The sequence below is a fragment of the Aphelocoma coerulescens genome, chromosome 9, assembly GCF_041296385.1.
Source record: "Aphelocoma coerulescens isolate FSJ_1873_10779 chromosome 9, UR_Acoe_1.0, whole genome shotgun sequence".
NCBI lineage: Eukaryota > Metazoa > Chordata > Aves > Passeriformes > Corvidae > Aphelocoma > Aphelocoma coerulescens.
The window spans coordinates 6538191-6558150 of record NC_091023.1 but is presented as its reverse complement, the minus strand read 5'-3'; the positions used below and the strand labels follow the sequence as shown (position 1 = coordinate 6558150).

Genomic DNA, 19960 nt, shown 5'->3' with positions numbered 1-19960 from the left:
CCAAGCATTTAATTATTGTCTAATTGCACAGGGAGAATGCATTCATTGTAGATATTAATTTTCAGTTATCTCTAAAATTGCATGATATGATAAACCCTTGCTAGTTATTTGTCATCTAAATAAGGAAACTTTTGTAATTTTGCAAAACAAAAATCGAGAAGACATGTGGAAGCCCTTCTTGTTGACAAGATCTTCAGTAAAATTTTATCTTGACCATTAGGAACATCTCCCATAGGTGCCAGTAGTTAATAGTACCGAATATTTACATGTCTGTAGTCAAAAACTATACTGTGGCTCTTGCTTTGTTGGGAATACTGGTAAGTTGATAGTAGTTACAAATTCAGACTCAAATCATTAGATCTTACTCAGTTCTTGAATTGGATGATTTTGACTCTGGATTGTTAGTTTCTCATCCTTTATATGCCAGTACTAAACATAGTTTTTGTGTGAAAAGAAATCTGGAAAAATCCATTCTCTGAATATAACCAGATCTCTGCTGAAACAAGATTTTTGGGTTTAAAGTTATGGTTTCAGAAGAAATCTGCCTCCTTGGTGTTCTACAACCCTTCTTAAGGGTGTTTTTCAAAAGCAGAAGCTCAGTTACTTCTTTCAGCATTTGTCCATTTTAGTGTGGTTTTTTGGTGGTGTTAAAGTTCAGGCTGTTTCCTTTGTCTTACTGCAGGATAAAGGAGTAACTCTAGGTAATGAATAACCAGAAGACATTTGCTGTGTACCTAACCTGGCAAGTCAATGCCTACGTTTGTCCTTAGTGCTCAGTGGAATTATGGTGTCTTTCACACACTGCATCAGGATCTTAGAGAGCTCTAGTCTTTGCCAGAATGAATAGAATGGCTTTTTGTGAGCCAGTTCCCTTAAAATCAAGCTTAACTGGTGCCAATTTAATATTTTAAAAGTTTTTATTTATAGAGTCAAAATAGACAACATCCGTTAAAAGTTTAGAGATGGACAAAAAAATAAAGAAAAACCTGGCTTCTTGCAAGATCAAACCTAAAAGAGCTCTTTGTGTTTCCATGTTCAGACGCTTCCTGAACTTGGGATGGGATGTAATTGCCTTCCTCAAACTGGTAACAGGAGAGAACCTCACACAAGGAAAACATGCAAGCTTTTGCCTTCCAGCGTTGTTTTGTTAGTGATTGGGAATTTATTCAAGCATATGAGTGGGATGAATATGTGCAATTTATTATGTTATTTTCCCTGAGATTAGTTTCAAAGATAATTAATCTCTTTGTGATGTCTGACCGTCTGTGCACCTGAAGTGTTTGCACAGTGCTGGTGCCTGCATGCAGATGTTCCACTTAAAGGTCTTTCTCTGCTGAGAGTGAAGTCTAGCCAGCTGCATCACTTCTTATCTAAATTGCAGAGCATGGTGGAGGGTTATTGCCAGTCTGAGCTTTTTTCACAGTTATTCCAATTTCTTCTAAGAAAATGTCTCCAAAGTTAGGGCATATATTAACATCGCATAATAAATTTAAAAAGCGCCAAGATTCCTCCAAAGTAGTAAAGTCTTGTTTTAGAAATGCCTCTCTTTCTTTTTCTTCAGAAGCTCTGGCAAGTTTATCATAATATTTTTCTTGTTCCTTCCTCTTTACTCTTCTGTATTCCTTACTCTGGTATGTGCCTTTGGCACTGAGGCTTTTGAGATTTTGAAACAGAAGAAATTTTGTGCAAGACTTTCAGTGACGTTAATCTTCCAGTCTTGCCAAAAAAACCCATTCCAGCTCAAGCTGAGCCAGTTCATTTTGAAACATACCTTTAAAGATGACAAACTTATGTTTTCTCCATTACTTGAATACTCTTTTTTTTTTTTTTTCCTGGTGTGATTGTCCTTGGGATCCAAATTGTAGTCACTTTAATGTAGTTATTAGGTACGGGCAAAGCTGCAGAAGCTCTGGCATGTTGTTAGTTAGAACCAGAAATGACACGACTGAATCGCTTCCTGACACAAATTTCTGCCAGGTATCAAGAGGAAAAAAAAAATCATGTAGTGTCTCTTAAGGGTCAGCATCTATTTCTTTTTTGTTGGTGATTCTCTCAATCTGTACTCACTGCTTAAAATAAAAATGTTTTTTAAAACCCTGAAAGCTTGACTGTCATTGAATCAATCAACTCTTGTTCCAGGAGTTACGGGAAATTCCTCAAAAGTTACTGGATAGCATATAGATTTGTTTGTTTATTTATTTACTTAGGGAACAATCGTCTCCCACCTAAGGAAACAATGATGAAGTTTCTTACAAATACCTGGCAGAAGCTAGCCTGAGTGTCAGGGAAAGAAGGGAGGAGATGAGACAATAGATGATATTTGGAGGTGGAGGAAATTACTCACCAGTGGTTTAATAACTCAGAATTTCAAACTGTAAGACTCTACATGCTAGCAATGGCACATTTTCATCGCCTCTTAAACTTCCAAGGATTGCAGAAAAGACTTTGGGAAAATAATTTTCTAAGGAAGGGTTGTGTCAAAGAAACACTTGTGAACAGCTCTCATGGCTGGAAATTCTACAGCACATGTAATCCTCTCTGGCTTCAGAATTCAGGAGAAGAGGTTTCTGGTGCCTAAAGACTAAAACACAAAATATTTATATCAGAGTAGGAAAGCTGTGGCACAATCATTGCTCTTCCTATAAATAGCACAGTTTTACTAAAACCACATTACTGTGATATATACTGGGCTAATTATCTTCACAGAACTTAGGGCTATGCTGAAAGTCTGTTTTCTGGTAGTTCATGTTTATAAACCTATCAATAGTGATTTACAAAGTTTTCTTTATAGGATTAAATATAGCAGCCCAAAGTTGTTATTTTTTAATTTTTTTTTTTTTTATTTTGTGAGAGCTCTTTCCCCCTATCTCTAAAGAAAGCATATAATTTCCTAGCGGATAGTGGTGTTTTGATCAGGGCAGTATTTTTTCTCATGTATCTAAAGCTCTTTCAACGTCGCATTTTGTCAGGAAAACAGGAAGAAACTCCAGCCTTGGGCACAGAATATAGTATGAGAAGTTTTAGATCTTGTCTTAAGTTCGTACACCTCAGACCTCCTTTAAGGTGATGCTGTGAGTGCCTTTTTTCTGAAAACTTCATTTCAATCATGGTGGGGTTAATTACCTTTACTCACTAATTCTCCATAGAGCTTTACAACTTCAGTGTCCTCTGAGGAAAAATAGACAACTGACACATGGGAAGTGGCTTTTGAGAGTGGCTTCAGTTATTTACCCAGACATGCTCTGAGTTACACAGCACTTGCAGTAGTGCTAAGAGCATCTCCTGGGTGCAAATGGATCAACACATTTATAGAACCCTCCTCACCTGTGCAGTAACAGGAGCTTTGTCTCATGTGTTGCCCATGCAGGCATTCCCTGTGCCACATTCCATCTTGGCTCTCCTTGGTGGTTTTGGTCCCTCTCACACCCAGCCAGGCGTGGCTGAGCACAGGCCATGCCTCTGCAGCCGCTGGCATGGGCAGCACTGGGCACTGAGGCTCGTGGGCAGTGCATGGCCAGAGCCGATGGAGCTCCACTCAAAGGTCTGCTAAGGAAGGCAAGGGGAAGTGTGAGCTTGCTCTATCACAGAGACTAAATTAGAGATGAGCTATCTGATCTAGTTAATCATTGGCCACCAGAGAATGTGCCATTGTGACATAATCCTACAGTTTCATCTCAGAGTAAATATTCTTTTATTGCATGGTCTGGTTATGTAATTTTCAAGACAAAAGTGGTTAACCTTAGTCCAGAAAAAAACTGTCAGAGCTACTGAAGGGTAATTCAGTGCCTGTATAGTAGTGTTCAATACAGCAGCCTAACAGGATGTCTGTTTTATCTGGATTGAAGTACCTGAAGGGAATACATGCAGAAGGGAAATGTCAATATATTTTACTCTACTGAAAGGCGTTTTTCTATTATCACCTATAATAAAGTACTAGTGAATAAACTTGTAAGGAAAAAAATTACTTCTATTTTTATACCATTACTGATAGCCTAAGTGGATTTCCTTAAAAAATACTTTTAAATGAAAGCAGATACCTTGCATATTATTTTGACCTAATGAGGAGACAAGTAGTGTTTTCTGAAAAAACTCTAAAATAAATGTAAAATGTCTGGAAAAACATCAATTAGGAGGGTAAGAAAATAGCTTCCATGTGGTGTTGCTTTGGGGGAAGTTGAATCATAGTGTGTTTTAAATTGCTATTGTGAATGTTTTCAATGACAGTCTTTCTTAAAAATATATTTGTTTATTTGTGTTTAAAACAAAACTGCTGTAGTTAATATTAACAAAACTTGGTTGTGAATTTTTTTATTGACGTTTTTCCAGTCAGAGGTTTATTAGTTAATAACTGTAATCTTGAATATTTTAAAGGATCAAAGAGGAAGGAACACACATTGTTCTGTTGTCTTGAAAGCAACAGAGATTCTCAACAGAGAATCTTAGTTCATAGTTTTACACTATTGTTGTCTCTGAGTTGCTGAAATGGATGAGGATGTGACTCACATTAAATATGATTTTTTTAATTAATAAAGCTGAACTGCTCTCCAGTACTTCTCTTTTGATGGTACTGCAGTATTGGTCTGTCCTTGATTCACCTCTGTATACACTTTGATTTTTGAGCCTGGTGCATTAGAATTTGGTTTAAAAGCAGGGATATGGGGTTTTTTTTGTTTGTTTTAACCTTACTTTTCCGAGCAATTTTTATCATACCCTCCCAAATTAGTGGTAATCAGTAGACAAAATTATTCTCAGGGTTATTCATGCCTTAGAATTTTTGGTGGCGGTAAATAAGTGTGTTTGTATTCTTAGTTTCCCTGTTCCTACTGTATGTTCTGTCTGCCTACCTACATGGCTTTTGTACGAAGACAGACATGAAGAGTATAGCAATGTTCCCTCCCAACTGATCTTAAAAGAAAAAAAACCCCAAAACTATGTATTAAAAAAACCCCAATACAAAACAGAAAAACAACCCAAATTTCCTCCAAACCAATTAAGCAGCGCCCAGATGTCTGAATGTAGTATTTTCTTTATCGAGGTAAACTGAAAGGCAGTGGAATGGTTTCACTGAAAATCATATTATCCAAATCTAGGTAGCAATACTGTGAAGTATTAAGTAGGAAAATAGAAAACAAGGGAATATGTGAACTTTTAAGGAGTTTTTCCATGTTTGTGCAACTTTCTTTTTGTGTGGGCTTTTACTAAAAAAGAAATATCCTTTTCATGATAAAACATTTTGAGATTTTCACTTTAACTGAAACATTTCACCATTTAAGTGCTGAATATATTAACCATGAATGTCAATTTTTACTTTCTTCAGTCAGTGCAAATTCCAGTTTGTCAGCAAGGCAAACAAGAAAGTAATTTTTTTTCTTCCTTCCCTTCCTCCTCAGATTTTTGCATCTGTACTTCCAAACAGAGCTTGTACAGAGGGAAAATTCTGAATATGGCTTGATTTGCTCTTGGTCTTGACAGTGTCTCTAATGAGTGTCCCACGGACTCTATCAAGTTCTGGGGGTTCTCCTCTATCACTGAGGAGCAGAACCCTGAGCAGCAGCCTGGTATCAGTGGAAACATTTCTCCGTCATTCTCTTTAAAAGAGCAGCTGAAGATGAGTGATTATCCTGGACTTCCAAGTAACCATAGCCAGATGATTGCTGAAGATTCAGAAATTCAAGCAAAGCCTGAACACTCTCATGAAGTTCTTCAGGAAGATATTGAAATGAGCAGTGGCTCCAGTGGAAATGATTCCAGTGGAAATGATTCCAGTGGAAATGACTCCAGTGGGAATGACACAAATGAAAACTATTCAAGTGGGCATGACTCTCATGGTCATGAATCTGATGAAAATGGGAAAGATTCAGCAATGCTCATGGAATCTTCAGACTGTCATAAAAGGTAATAGCTATCATTAAATACATTTCACTTTTATTTTTGCCCCTGAAGACTTTTTTCATTTGAATCAATATTTCTGAATAATAACTAAGATATAAAGCCTTTTCAGCATGGAGCTGAGTGTGCTACTTAAGTTGTACTCTCATGTGATGTCAATTGTGTAATATAATTTATAAAGAAAAGGTCTCTGCTGTTTGTATGGTCAGCATCATTTGCATCTTTCTACTCATTGTGTGTTTAACTTGCCTTATTTATTTATTTTCTTGTACACCAACTTCTGTAGTTGAATATCAAAACCTGTCAGATGATTCTTATGTGTGATGATACAACCATGCTATTTTAATCTTTTAAATAATAGTTTACTGTACAGAGCAAAGCTATATTAAGAGCCACCTCCCTAGTGGTCCTGTGAGGACCAGGGTGATAGGACTCAGTTATCCTTATGGGTCCTTTCCAACTCAAGGAAGGTATTCTATGCTTCTTAGACAAATGTTTACAGCTTTAGTGCCCATTAGTTGTACCATGCAGAAGCTTTTAAAATTTGGGGTTGGGGTTTTGGGGTTTTTTGTTGTTTTGTTTTGTTTTTTTTTTTTAGGTAGCCAGTCATTAATAGGAAAATAAAAAGCTAAAATTAACTAAAAGTTGTTTGTTAGGTTTGCAAATATTAATCTTTTTTTCTTTCCTTTTTCTAGTTCAAGCTCAAATGCGTTTAGTCTGATGATTGCAAACTCTGAACACAATCAGTCCAGCAGTGGATGCAGGTAAATGAATAGGCATATATTTTCCAATAATTTGCATGTATGCTAAATGCTGAAAATGAGATAATGTCATATTTTGGGTTGTTTGTTTTGTTTTGCCTCAACCTGGATGACTACACAAGAAATCCTGTCTTTGCTTCTCTTCCTGTCCATAATCAGTAGCATGTCGTATTAACCACTTGATTAAATTAGAGCTTTTTGTTGCTGTTCCATGTGAGTTGTGTGGTAACCTTTAAAATACTTTTTACTTTGTTTTGATTTGGTAGCTTAACTCTGTAATTTTTTTTTTGTGAGTCCCATTGAATTTTGCTTCAGTTATGGTGGGGTTTTGTAGCTTTTAAATTTTTTACTCTTCAGAATTTAATCTGAACCTGGTGGTGTGTTAATATCAGAATTCACCATTGAGTTGGATTATTCCTGGTGTCCAGCAGCTGTATCATCTGCCTCTCCTATGTTCCATTTTCTGGGATTCAAGCCTCCAGGGTGTAAGGATAAAGGATACACAAACACCAGCTGCAGGAATCCCTCTGTGTGAACTCTGCTTCTGTCCCTGATAGCCTTGGGGACCATGGTAGCTTGAAGGCTCATCTTTAGACACTTCAGAGTGCCCTGCTGTACTTGTTTTTTTAAGTCAGCTGATCAGGAGATCAAAACCTGGTCCTGAGCAGATCAAGGCTATCTAGCTAGAGCATGGTGATGTTAAGACCCATATCTGAGACCTGCCTACCTGAGCCTGTTTCTACCTGATGCAGTTCCTAGAAAAGTAGTAAATTAAAATTACTCCTATGCACTATTTGTTGCTTGCTCAACATATTTTCTGTGTCTGCCTTGCAGGCACCTGGAGAGCTTGTTCCACGCTGTATTTTCAACTGGAAATTGTGATCTAGAGTTTATGTTGCTTAGTATGAAAAGGGTGAACCAAAGGCATTTCTTAATCTTTGTTTCCTCTTGATTCATTTCTCTTCACTGCAAGATCTTGGAGGGAGTTACTGGATTTTTTTTGACATTTCAGTTTTAAATTTCATTAATAGCTCTCTGCTCCAAAATAATTAGGAATCCAGATGGTACAGTGTTCTCCCCAGCCATCAAGCACAGTGCTAGAGGGTTACAGGGCAGAATCTGATCATCTTTTGGGAATGGGAGACTGAAGATATCTAGAGGATGCTCTTTAAAGAGAAGACTAAAGTAGTCTGATAAACTGCTTATCTTTGTAGGCTCAATCTTTGATTCAGACTACTGGGGTTTGCATTCAGTATCAGTGCCAACCAACAGCTCTAGTTTGCTATCTGTAGGTACCTTTCCAGTTTGCTGTCCACAAAAAGCAAGATGAACAGCTCCTATCTTTATAGAACTTCCTTATTCTGTCCTCTGCAAGTCACACCTTCCCTGTGGCTGCCTACTGTGCCTGATGTTACTGCTCTCTGGAAAAACATTTTGGAGTTCAGTAACTTATTTTCCAAGAATGTCCATCTTCTGTATTTGCTGCTACCGTATGCTAATTTGGAAGGGTTTTTTTTCTTGCAGAAGAGTCTGACCACTCTCATGGAGCAGTCTGTACTCTGAGAGTACAAACCAACAATATGCTCAGTTATTTCATAATATTTCCTTTCTCTCTTTTTCCGTACTGCCAGCATGGAGGGTTCTTCCATGAACCTCTGTTAACAAAGCCCTGTTTGATTGCAGCTGTCCAAACTGTCAAGCCATGTTGTACATGTGATTTTAATACAGCATGAACATAATGTTTCCCAAGGGAGTACTATGCTCTTTTTGTTTGATCCCTTGCCATTATTTCTTGGTACAAAGTGACCAGTGAGTAAATGAATACTGTGTTTCTCATAGTACATTGTGATGTAAGCTAGAACAATGTGTATTCTCTAGTACAAGTCAGCTTTGTCACTTTGCAGCCATTTTTGGTAAAATATACCTAACACCTGTCAGATGATTTATCTACCTTTTCAAGCTCTTAAAACTTCCCAGAAAAATGTTCAGAAATCCTCTTGAAAATTACTTGGAAGCTGAAGCCACTTTACTGACCGCTTCAGTCAGGCAGTGCAGTTGCCAAGATTATTGTTTCTACAGTGGTGCCTAGGGTAACTTCTTACAGATTACCAGCCATGACAATCAGGTGGTAAGAGAACACCTTCCTTTGGAAGGGAAAAAATTTTCAGGAAGATTTAAGAACAGCTCTGTAATCCTCTTGATCATGGTGAATGATCAGCTTTTAAAATCTCCAGTGCGAAAACCAAGGTGATTTATTATTTTAACTCCTTCCTACCCATCTGCCATCCATCTTTGCTATCCTCTCCCTCACTTCCCTCACCTCCTTTGGTCTTCCTTTTGGATTGTGTCAGCACCTCTCAATAATGGGGAGAGATACCGGGAACTGTAAAGGAAGGTGATAACTTTCTGATATTGGCACTGATAATCTCTGTATCACCTTCTACACTTAGACAATTCTCCTGAACACACACCTGAGAACTGTGAATGCAGCTTCTGTCTCCAGCCTCCTCTGATTCTTTTCCTTACAAATTTAGTCAAAGTTTCCTTATCTTACTTAATGTATTGCCATGCTTAGCTGGGATATGTTATTCAAAGGATTTCTCCATTTGTTTTGTTAACTTGATACTCTCCCACTGCCATTCCCTTTTCAGGGACCTTTCTTAAGAGAACCTGCTTGAACAGGAGGTGAAGACTTGAATGGGCCTCCTGCTTCTCTCCTTTGAAGTCCATGAACATTTCTGAGTTTCATTTTGAAAGGAACTAAGGAAAATGCCACTAAAAAGGGAGGAGGGAGACTGTGGCAAAGAGAAAAAAAGAAATTCTGTGGTGCTTGGGCATATGTACTGTTGCACATAAAGAGTACATTTTACAATCACACTCCAGGTGGTGGTAAATCTTTCATTTTAAATGGTAATGTAAGAATTTCCATGAGTTCTGAAAGTTGTTACTGGGTACTGGAAAAGTTAATGAGGCTAGTGGTACAAATTGATGTGTATGAGAAGTGTCCGAGTGCATTTGGGCTTCTTTGAGGATGATGTGTCACTTCAGGCATTCAAGTGATGTTCTGTTTTTTGTTTTTCATCTTACAGTAGTGAGCAGTCCACTAAAGCCAAAACACAAAAGGAATTGCTGAAAACATTGCAGGAGCTGAAAGCTCACCTTCCTTCTGAGAAGAGAGTCAAAGGCAAATCTAGTGTCCTAACGACATTGAAATATGCCCTTAAAAGCATTAAACAAGTTAAAGGTAATCGAGTGTGATACTGCCTAGTTAATGCCAACCTGGCTAAAGTGAAACTTTCAAAACAGGAATTTAAATAAACTTAGCATAACACAGAGAACTGTCTTATGTCTGAAAACCTTTCTAACCAGATATTTTCATGTCATTCCTATTTGTTGGCTCTGTTAACTTCTGCTCCTTTGGGAGTTAAAGTGGCTCTCTAGAGGCTTCATATTTTCCTACTGTTCGGTTGAGTTAGAAAATTAATTTGAAAACAATTTACAGTTTCATACTGTTTGAACTGTCAAACAGCCTGAAATCCGTGACCATTCATATATGGGTATACTAAGATGTGCACATTTATTTGAGTTACTGATGAGGAAGCTCTACCAAGGCAAAAGATGTATGTGGAATAGTGCCTAGACTTCCCAACTTCTGCATTTATGCCAAAAAATGTTTTTGCTGTTTACTGCTCCTAGGCTGGGTGTTTATTGATATCCTGATTATAAATTGTTTGTTGTTCTCATGTAGCCAATGAAGAATATTACCAGTTGTTGATGATTAATGAATCCCAACCTGCTGGTCTCAATGTATCGTCTTACACAGTGGAAGAAGTTGAGACTATAACCTCAGAATACATCATGAAAAATGCGGTGAGTGTGGTGACCTGAGTCTGCAGTGTGTATTGAAAATGTTTTCTAGAACTGGAATTTTCAGGCATGCCTTCTTTTTACAAGGGAAGAGTTGGTAAACACAAACCACAAAGCTGAAGAAAATGCCTTTTGTCTTCCAGGGGATGTTGAGGAGAAACTCTGAGCCTTTTCAGACTTCACAAATACAATTTGTTTCTGTCAGTTAGGTGGGAAATAAGTAGTCTTGGACTCCCTGATCCTCTGAATTGTACCTTGTGCCTGGAGGTCGTGGTGTGACACATATCAATATCCGTGAGATACAAAGCACTGTGAAATATCATTAGTTTTCATTTTAATGCACTTGCTAAAGTTGGAGAGTTAACTTTTTCCAAATTTTAGTCAAGGCACATGGTGAATCACTTCAGCTTATTCTTATAACTAGAGGTTATTTGATGTTTCACCAGTTCTTTGTGTTAGTGTGACTGAAGAGTGACAAAAGTACTGGAATCACTCTGTCCTTTTCTGTGGGATTTGTCTGGTCTTCACAACAGGTACAAGGCTTTCTGTGGGATCCAGTGATACTGCATTCTCATTGAGATAAGAACAGCTAGGACCATCAATGTAGTTCTAGCAGTGAAATGATAATCTGAATGATTTTTTAAATTATATTTATTTCCATATTACTAGTATTTTAGGGATAAGTTATGGAGCCTTCAAAAAATAATGGCATATAAGTGTATTAGACTGCCTTCTACTATTTTTTTAAACTGAAACCTCTGTTTGAATGTATGAAGTTCTGAATTCTCTAAAACAAGTGCTTGGTGGGGGATGTTCCATAGGTTGAAGTAGGTGGGTTTTGTTGAATCTATGAATTGTAAAGGCTGCCCACAAGGTGAAATAAATAGGAAGTGTAGAGTACAACTGAGAAATTCAGCCAAATATCATAAACATTGTTCAGTTAATCTGAATATCCATTTGTGAAAGCAGTGTTCTGCTGACAGCTCTTAAGTTCCTGTACAGGGTTTGTGAATGGAGCACGAAGGGTTGTGACGTAGGAAGCTCCTCTGCATCAGGAAGAGAAACAATACAAGTGGAGTGTGTGGGACTTCTTCCCACCTGTGTACTCATTATTTTTTACTAAGTGGTTTAGAGCATTTTTTTCACTTTGCAGTGGATGGACCAACTAACACAACCTCTTACAAACAGCTGAATTTCATAAATGTAAATCATACCTGTAACAAGCACAGGGAAAATGTGAAGTTATATAGCTGGAAGGTCATTAATTCTTAATTTGCAAATTCATTCTGCATCATGGAACTTTAGACAATGATATTTAGGGCTTGTAACCCATAAATAGTAGTGTATTATTCTTACTACATAATTGGAAAGTATTCTGTCTGTGTCTACTTGATAAGCAGATTGTGTTGAACTACATCTGTAATAAAATAAAATTTCCTTAATTCTCATTTTGAACTTACTAATGTTTTTATATCTTAAATGTTTTTCTCAGAAATATGTGCTGCACTGAAGAATGTTTCAAACTGTCTAAATAATTTGAGATTTTTATTTTTAGGATATGTTTGCTGTAGCTGTGTCTTTGATAACTGGGAAAATTTTGTACATCTCTGATCAAGCTGCTTCTATTCTCCGCTGCAAGAGGGGTTATTTTAAAAATGCCAAATTTGTGGAGTTCTTGGCACCTCAGGATGTCAGTGTGTTCTATACTTCTACCACCCCATACAGATTACCATCATGGAATATTTGCAATAGAGCTGGTGAGTGGTCTCAACAGCAGATATTTCTCTGACCTTCTTTCAGTCATACAAATGCAAATACTTGCACTGATTTTGAATGTCCTTCCATCCTTCCCCCCATCACTTTTTGAGGGTATAACACAGGGGCATTATTAGAACATCTCTGAACAATGCTAGGTGTATAAATCTATTTTATAAATCAGCAGGGTTTGTCTGTTGGTCAGAAGTCTTCTGAATGTCATTGTTTATCAGTTCTCATGCCCCTTTCAGCCAGCTGATGAAAGAAAACAAAGTAGGAATTCATGCTGAATGGTGAATTTACTTTCCACTTTTACTAGTAATCAAATTAAAACAATTTTTCTTCACATTTTCTCTTCCTCAAGTATAAAAGGGACATTACTCTGTCTCCTTCCTTTTAAAATGGTTATGATTTTAATACTGGACACCTTGATTACAGTGTAGAAAAAGGTATTCCAGCTGCCATCACTGTGCACTCACCAAGTGTAATCACAGCTCTCTTCTTCCAGCCTTAGAAAAATTATATTAGACATAATTAATGGTGAAGTATGAGATGTCTCAGGGCACTTGATATTTGTTTGTGGTAGGATTGTTTTACTCACGTACCTACCGCCATTAGTAATTGAAAAATATCTGCCAACTATTTCAAATAAACACTTGAAATTCAAGTCTGCTCTAAATGTTTGAAATTCCAATCCATTGCATACTAAATCTATGACATTGAGCCAGGGTGTGAACCATATTTAATTTAAAAAAACCAATTAGCAATAAACATGTACTAAGCAATGCATACATAAAGCAGGTCAAAAGGGACCTTGTGGGGTCTCTAGTGCAACCTCTGGCTGAAAAAAGGGTCAGTGGTAAATGCTGACCATATAATCCTGATTACTCAGTTATGCAGGAGGTTTTTTGGTTTTACTTTCTTGAAACATTTTCTGTAGCTCTATTATGTTTGTGTATAGCTTCAAGTTTAAGAAATGCAGTAAGTAGAACTGTGCACACTCTCTTTTGTATCAGCTGCCCTACGATATAATATCCAAAGGTATTGTGCACTGGAGGCCCTTGAAATGCCAGAGCTTCCCTTGGAAATCAGTGAGTGGCTACTCTGGAAAAGGAGGGAAATAAGCTTAAAACATGAGAAGAAGCCTTCAGAAAAAAGGGAGAAGAGGGATGGTAGGAAGTGTATTTGGTGATCGAGCTGTCCTTGTGTCTTTCTAGGAAAAAGGTCAAATTTTGGGGTCATAGGTAATTAAGCATTTTTGGTCATTGGTATAAAGTACTGTGAAAGAGTTGATAAGAGTAAGCAGCTCAAACTGGAGAGCTGTTGAGATGTGTTTAGGAAAAAGACTTGATAAAAGGAGCTGTGACTCACACGCCAGCCTCAGAATCTAAGTGATGTTCAGATTTAGTTGCCTATGATGTGCATTGTTTAACAAATACATATGGAGACTTCAGGGAACATAAACTTAAAAAAATTCAACCTTTATTATCTAAGGAAAAATTCTTGTACGAAATATCATAATCTTCTAGTATTTTGTAACTTGGTATGAAATATGCTTAATATTTCTAGAGTCTTCCACCCAGGATTGCATGGAAGAGAAATCTTTTTTCTGTCGCATCAGGTAAGACAATATTACAAAGCCTAGTGTTGCATTATGAAACCATAAGTATTAAACTTTTATAAGAACCATATGGTATGTACATTTCATGCTTTTTCGTAATGTGATTGTAAACCAAAACATATGCACATCCTTGAGTTGATTAACTGTAGAGCTACAGAGAAAACTGAACTCATTTTGGGAAGCTGCATCTTGGAAGTTAATCCATGTGAATATTGACCTTTGTGCCATAAAGGAAGGTGATACAGTGTCTCCTCCTGCTCTGGAAAGCCTTTGGTTCATGTAAATAGAGCTGTTCTGTTCAGCACCTGCTTCAGAGTCTCCTTCATTCTAAAAAATTAATGTCTCAAATTTGTCTCAAGTATCCTCTGGGAAGATACTTGAGGGTAACTTGACTTGTCTCTTTTGCAGTTAATAAATGACACAATTCTTTGGTTTTGGTTTTGTTCCTTCTTTTCCTGCCCCCAATCACTCGTCTTTAGTTGTTTGTTTTTTTTTTTAATTGAGGCAAAGCTGGCAACATAGTTCATGTTCTTTCTTGTGCAATTTGATTTCTTGATGCTTACTGCCTCTCTGGCAGCATTTCTGAAAGAAAAATAGTGGATCCAATTATTTAATTACTTCTGGAATAAATGAATACTTATTATTGAGGTATGAATAAACTTTAAAAGAATTGGAGGTAATGCAGAGCTCCAGAGTGTTGCATTGGATGAACTGTAGAAGTACTGCTGGTGTTACTGGAGATTTTTTTATCCAACTAACACTGGTTTCAAAAGCTTTACTTTTATAAAGCTCCGCTGTTATAAACTTATTACAACTGATTTTTCTTTGGTCACTGTGTAAATGCTGGTTGTTTTCATTACTATGTTTGCATTCTGGTTAAGCAAACACCTGTCATTAAATATTGAGTCTTTACTCCTTCTAAACTGGAATAAATATTGATTAAAAAGATGATCTTTATGTTAACTGAGGGGATATAGCAGTCTTCATAAAAAAGCCATGTAAATTCATCCCTCTGAAGGACAGCAAAGTAGCTTAATCTGTTCCATGAGCTGGGTTTTTCTATCAAACTTCCATGTAATGCTGTTGTGGATATTTGTTTGGGGCAGTAGAAAGAACAGCACAATCTTTATGGAAGTTGGTATGCAAAGGATATTATCAGAATTAGATTCTCTTCTACCAAAAAAAAAATAAAGCTAAGATCTTGGGTGCTATTTTAGTAGCTAATATGCAGTTCTTGTGTCATGAGGGAAATACAATGGACAAATTAAAATTTTATTTAGCATAAGATGAATCTGTTGAAATAATTAACTCTCTTTAATTATTAGTGCGGGCAAGGAGCGTGAAAATGAGATTTGCTATCACCCGTTCCGGATGACTCCTTACCTTATCAAAGTGCAAGATCCAGAAATAGCAGAAGACCAGCTTTGCTGTGTGTTGCTTGCAGAAAAAGTCCATTCTGGTTATGAAGGTAATCCTTGAGTGCACAAAGACTAGTTTGCTTTCCTAAAAGTAAGAGCTGTTCAAGCTTTATTATAGCGAAAGAGAATTGTTTCTGTTCTCTATCCTTGCTGAGATGCTGTGAGCTAGCAAGCTGCTTTCCTGTATGCTCTTGGCCAGAATTTTGGCAGCTTGAAGTATTATATATGAAAAATCCCCAGTTAATATGCTTTTATTTTTCTCTTAGCACCCAGAATTCCTCCTGACAAAAGAATTTTTACGACTACGCACACACCGACCTGTTTGTTCCAGGATGTAGATGAAAGGTAACTTACAAAAAGTATTTTTCAATTTTCTGATGAGCAAGCTATCCAATATCTTTGCAGTATTTAAGATGTGTTTGTGGGGTTAAAAAGTTGTGCAACTGCTGAAGAGTGTTTAACCTAAGAAAAGTACATCCCCCCATTTTAACTAAGCATGAGAACACATTACACCAGTATTTAAGTGTATTGAAGTGCTTGCTAACAACTTGTTCTTCCACTTTCCTTCCCTCTGGGGAAATTCTGGACCTAAATTCAATCAATGAACCCATGGTCAAAAGAATTCCTGTGCTGCCAATTATTACCTGTATGAGACACTTAGGTGTGAGGTTTTGGGTTTTTAAGTTTGATTCAACAAGTATGCTGCTGTCACTCTCTGCTGGCCCAGATACAACTAGAGGTACATCTTTTAAATGCAATATTAGATCTTTTTTTAAAAAAAAGGTATATAAAAACTGTTCAAATTACACTGGCTGAAGACTTCACATTTCTTTGACAGTCATGAAAGCTGGTTAGAGTAAGTATTTACGTTCTAAATTAGAAACAGAAATGCCACCTGGGATCTTAATGTATATACAAAGACTTAGGAACTGAGGTCTAAACCAAGCTTTCATAGAATCATTTAGGCTGCAAAAGACTTCTGAGATCATCAAGTCCACCACTCAACCCTGTCCCTAAATGCCTCATCTGCACATTTTTAAATACCTCTGGGGATGGTGACTGCACCACTTCTGTGGGCAGCCTGTTCCTTGACAACCCTTTCTATGAAGAAGTGTTTCCTAATACCCAGTCTAAACCTGCCCTGGTGTAATTTGAGGCCATTTTCTCTTGTCCTATCACTTACTACCTGGGAGAATCAATGCTCTCACCCAACTTGCTGTTGTCTGCAAACTGACAGAGGGTGCTCTCCATCCTCTTGTCCAGATCATGGGTAAAGACATTAAACACAACTGGACCCAGTCCTGAGCCCTGGGGAACACCGCTTGGTAGCAGCCACCACTTGGATGTAACTCCTTTCACCCCTGCTCTCTGGGCCTGACCATCCAGCCAGTTTTTTACCCAGGGAAATGTGCACCTGTCCAAGCCATGAGCAGCCAGTCAATCTTCTGGACTGCTTTTGGTGGAGTCTTGCAAAGGATATTTAGGTGATGGAGCCATAAGGTCTGTGGAAAGAACAGAAGCTACTCTTTCAGAGTTAGGAGCATGTTTGGCTGAGGAGAAGATGATAATCTCAACAAGCTTTTAAGGAGAGGGATGCAGTTGGGAATATTGTAGCATTTTGAAGACTTGATAAGAGAATTCACTTATTCCTGAGTTGAAAACACTACCTTTCCCCTTTCTTTTCCTCTTTCCTTGGTATTTTCTTTGTGGTGGTTTCTGATATTTGGGCTATATATGGGACTTCATTTTGATTTTATTTTTTTTCCTCCTTAGCAAAAACTAAGATAGCTACAATGGTAACATCTGACTTCTGAGATTCTCCCCTTTGTTTTTAAGCATTCTAAGAATGCTAAAATTTCCTTTGTAGGTTGAGTTGAGGGGGATGTCTTCAGACAGAGTAGGAGTATAATGGACAATTTTGAGATTCTGTGGTATTTTTTGTGTGGAAATCTTGTTTCTGAAAAAATAGTTCATTCTTGGCAAAACCTTTAAATGCAGCAGAAGAGAGAAGGGATTGGGGAAAGGAGGTTTATTGGGATGTTCAACTAAGATGGAGTCAAGGTAAAAAGAATACTGTTTTGACTTCTGAGACAGTTTTATCTGTAGAGAGGCAGACGTTGTGGCTAAGTTGAGTTCCTGTAGGATAGACAGTGCAATGCTGACAAACTGTTTTTCCATGGTGTGATTTATACAGGCCCTCTAAATAGCTGAAGTTGATAAAAGAACTGCTTAATCCACTGTAGTTCTGTCTTCTTCATGGATTTTTCTCTCTCCTTCATTCCCACACATGCTCCAAGCCAGCTGCAGAGTGGGTTTATCTTTTCAAAGAGGCTGAGGGTGCAGTGCAAAGCTTCTGTTCCTCTGTGCATCCACAGCTCAGTGATCTCCAGTAGTCACTTCACAGAAATGGCAAGATTACTGAGTGGAGAGCCTTGCCCTTATTCTTGGGCTTGAGTGGAACAACTCCAGTAAATACCTTCCCTGTGGATACTGTGGAAGCTTCTTTCCTCTCAGTCTGATGTTACCACTTGTTCTCAAATACCATTTTCTAATGCTTCCAGTGAGGGTTGATTACATCTTAGTCTGAAATTAGGACTTTGCGTCATTTATTTCTGTTCTCGTGATTGTGTAATTGATTTTGTTTTTAATTATTTAACTCCTGAGAGCACTGGCAGCCAGATAAATGTTTACCAAGGCATGCATATGCAGTTTATTGCTCTTAAGCTCTCCAGGGTTTGGTGGAATACACAAAGCAATAGATTCTTAGAGAAAGCAGAGTCTTAATATTTAAAAATGTGCAACTGAGCACCTGCTGTTGACTGAACATTGTTCATAATATAACCCTGAAACTGTTGCTTGAGTTGCATAAAATAGAGTTAATTTCTGTAATCAGTACGTGTTCACGGGTTGGAGAAAATGCATATTTGTCTGAACTCTGCAGGTGGATCTCTGCACAGAGTATGTTAAGTAAAAAGAAATATTTTCTTGAAATTAATTGGGTCATTCCCATATGTATTTGTTTTAATATATTTGATACTTCATGTGTATAATGGGTGTAAGTAGTTCACAGCGGAGTGATCTTTGCAAATTAATTTAAAGCAGTTTTGTATGTAACTTACAATAATAATATAAAGAGACTTCTTATTCATGTTTTTTTGGCACTTTAAATGTCATTCTATAAAACACAAACTAAACTTGCAGCATCTCCTCATTAGCCATTCTTATGCCACACGTGCATTTGCATTCATAAAATTAATTTATTAGCTTAACCTCTGAATTTTTATGAGTTCCTCATTATGAGGAAGCATAATGATGCCGAGACATCATTCTCAAATACAGCGTTACAGGAGCAAAGAAAGGCTGGTTGGAAGGGACTGCTGGGAGGTCTTGGTTCCATCCTTTTGCTTGAAACGGAACTGTTGCCTTGTCCTGGCTGAGGTCAGCTTTGGCCTTGTCTCAATAATGCCTGAAAGCCTTCAGAGACAGATTACACAGTCTGTATGGGAAACCTCCTGTGTTTGCACTCCCCTGTTAAAAACCTTTTCCTAGCATGCAGCATAAGCTTTCCAGACTCCAGTCTGGGACCATTGCCCATAGTTTTATTGTCTGGCACCATCAAGAAAATTTAAGTCCATTTTTGTAACTCCTCTTTCCAGCAGTGTGGGAAGCTCCTGGATCATCTTTTAGTTTTCTTTTCATCAGAACAGGCAAGCCCAGCTCAGTCTCACATTCTAGATCCCTGACTTTCATACAGCAGGTGGCAAAGAACAGGAACAGTGCTGAACAAAACCTTCTTATGGTGTTACTTGAAGCCCTAAGTCGTTTGGAGTTGACTGAGATTGTAAAGTCCTATAGCAGCACAACTTTTCTCATGTGCTTTGAACTTGGCAGCACTTCTAAATGTCAATGTGTCAAAGTGATATGATTTGGTATGAGTTTCATGCCAGTTTCTGCTTTGTTGCTTTAGTTCATCTGCAAGCTTTTAAAACTCATTATTAAACTAATTGCTTTGATAATAAGGCATTAGTTGCTATCCTCTTTCCCCTCTCAGCCTCTTTGCTGGAAGGGTATGTTTGATGTTTTGGGGAGCTGATGTAATTCCAGTGGGTTGTTGGAAGTGCAGTGTTGAAGGCATTTGTTGCATAATGCTTTTGACTTCCTACATGACACAGATCCCTTGTCTGGTGCACTGGGGCTAAGTTCTTCATTGAAGCTATTCAGACACCTGAGTATCTCCCTACCCCGGGGCTGTGTCAGTGAGTGGGGCTGGGGGGAAGGTGTACAGTGTTTTGAGCTTACAAGATGACTTGCTGGCATCTGGCAACTTAAACATTACTGACTAGCGTTGACTTACTACATTTTTTTCCAAAGCACGTTTTTTTTTTCAGTGGTTAACCTGCATGGTAAGGTGCAAAGAGGCTTTTGTGAACTTTCAGTCTTTATCCTTAATGCAAATGCTTGACGTTATCAATAAAAATTATTTTGTCACATAAATTAGTTTTTCACGTCAGTAGAAGTGGTCATTGGTAACGTGCAGGAATTCAGTAACGCTGCTTTTAATTCTCTAGTTAATAAGCTTGCTCCCATGCAGCTCCTCTGAGTTGAACTCTTAACCTGCCTGTGAGAAAGTTGTCTTGAGTGCTGGTCAG

The 19960-nt window shown here is 37.8% G+C and overlaps 1 protein-coding gene across 8 annotated transcripts in view; it reads left to right on the top strand.

The window, feature by feature from the left end:
- Nucleotides 1-19960, top strand: part of PER2 (period circadian regulator 2) — a 46295-nt gene that overhangs the window by 10870 nt on the left and 15465 nt on the right. For all 8 annotated transcript variants that reach the window (XM_069024845.1, XM_069024851.1, XM_069024847.1 and 5 more), the window contains 8 exons: nucleotides 5391-5895; nucleotides 6585-6653; nucleotides 9740-9894; nucleotides 10399-10520; nucleotides 12073-12274; nucleotides 13842-13893; nucleotides 15219-15361; nucleotides 15578-15656. In XM_069024845.1, coding sequence (XP_068880946.1) covers nucleotides 5609-5895; nucleotides 6585-6653; nucleotides 9740-9894; nucleotides 10399-10520; nucleotides 12073-12274; nucleotides 13842-13893; nucleotides 15219-15361; nucleotides 15578-15656 — 1109 coding nt within the window. In that variant the 5' untranslated portion in view covers nucleotides 5391-5608. The remainder of the gene's footprint in view (nucleotides 1-5390; nucleotides 5896-6584; nucleotides 6654-9739; nucleotides 9895-10398; nucleotides 10521-12072; nucleotides 12275-13841; nucleotides 13894-15218; nucleotides 15362-15577; nucleotides 15657-19960) is intronic.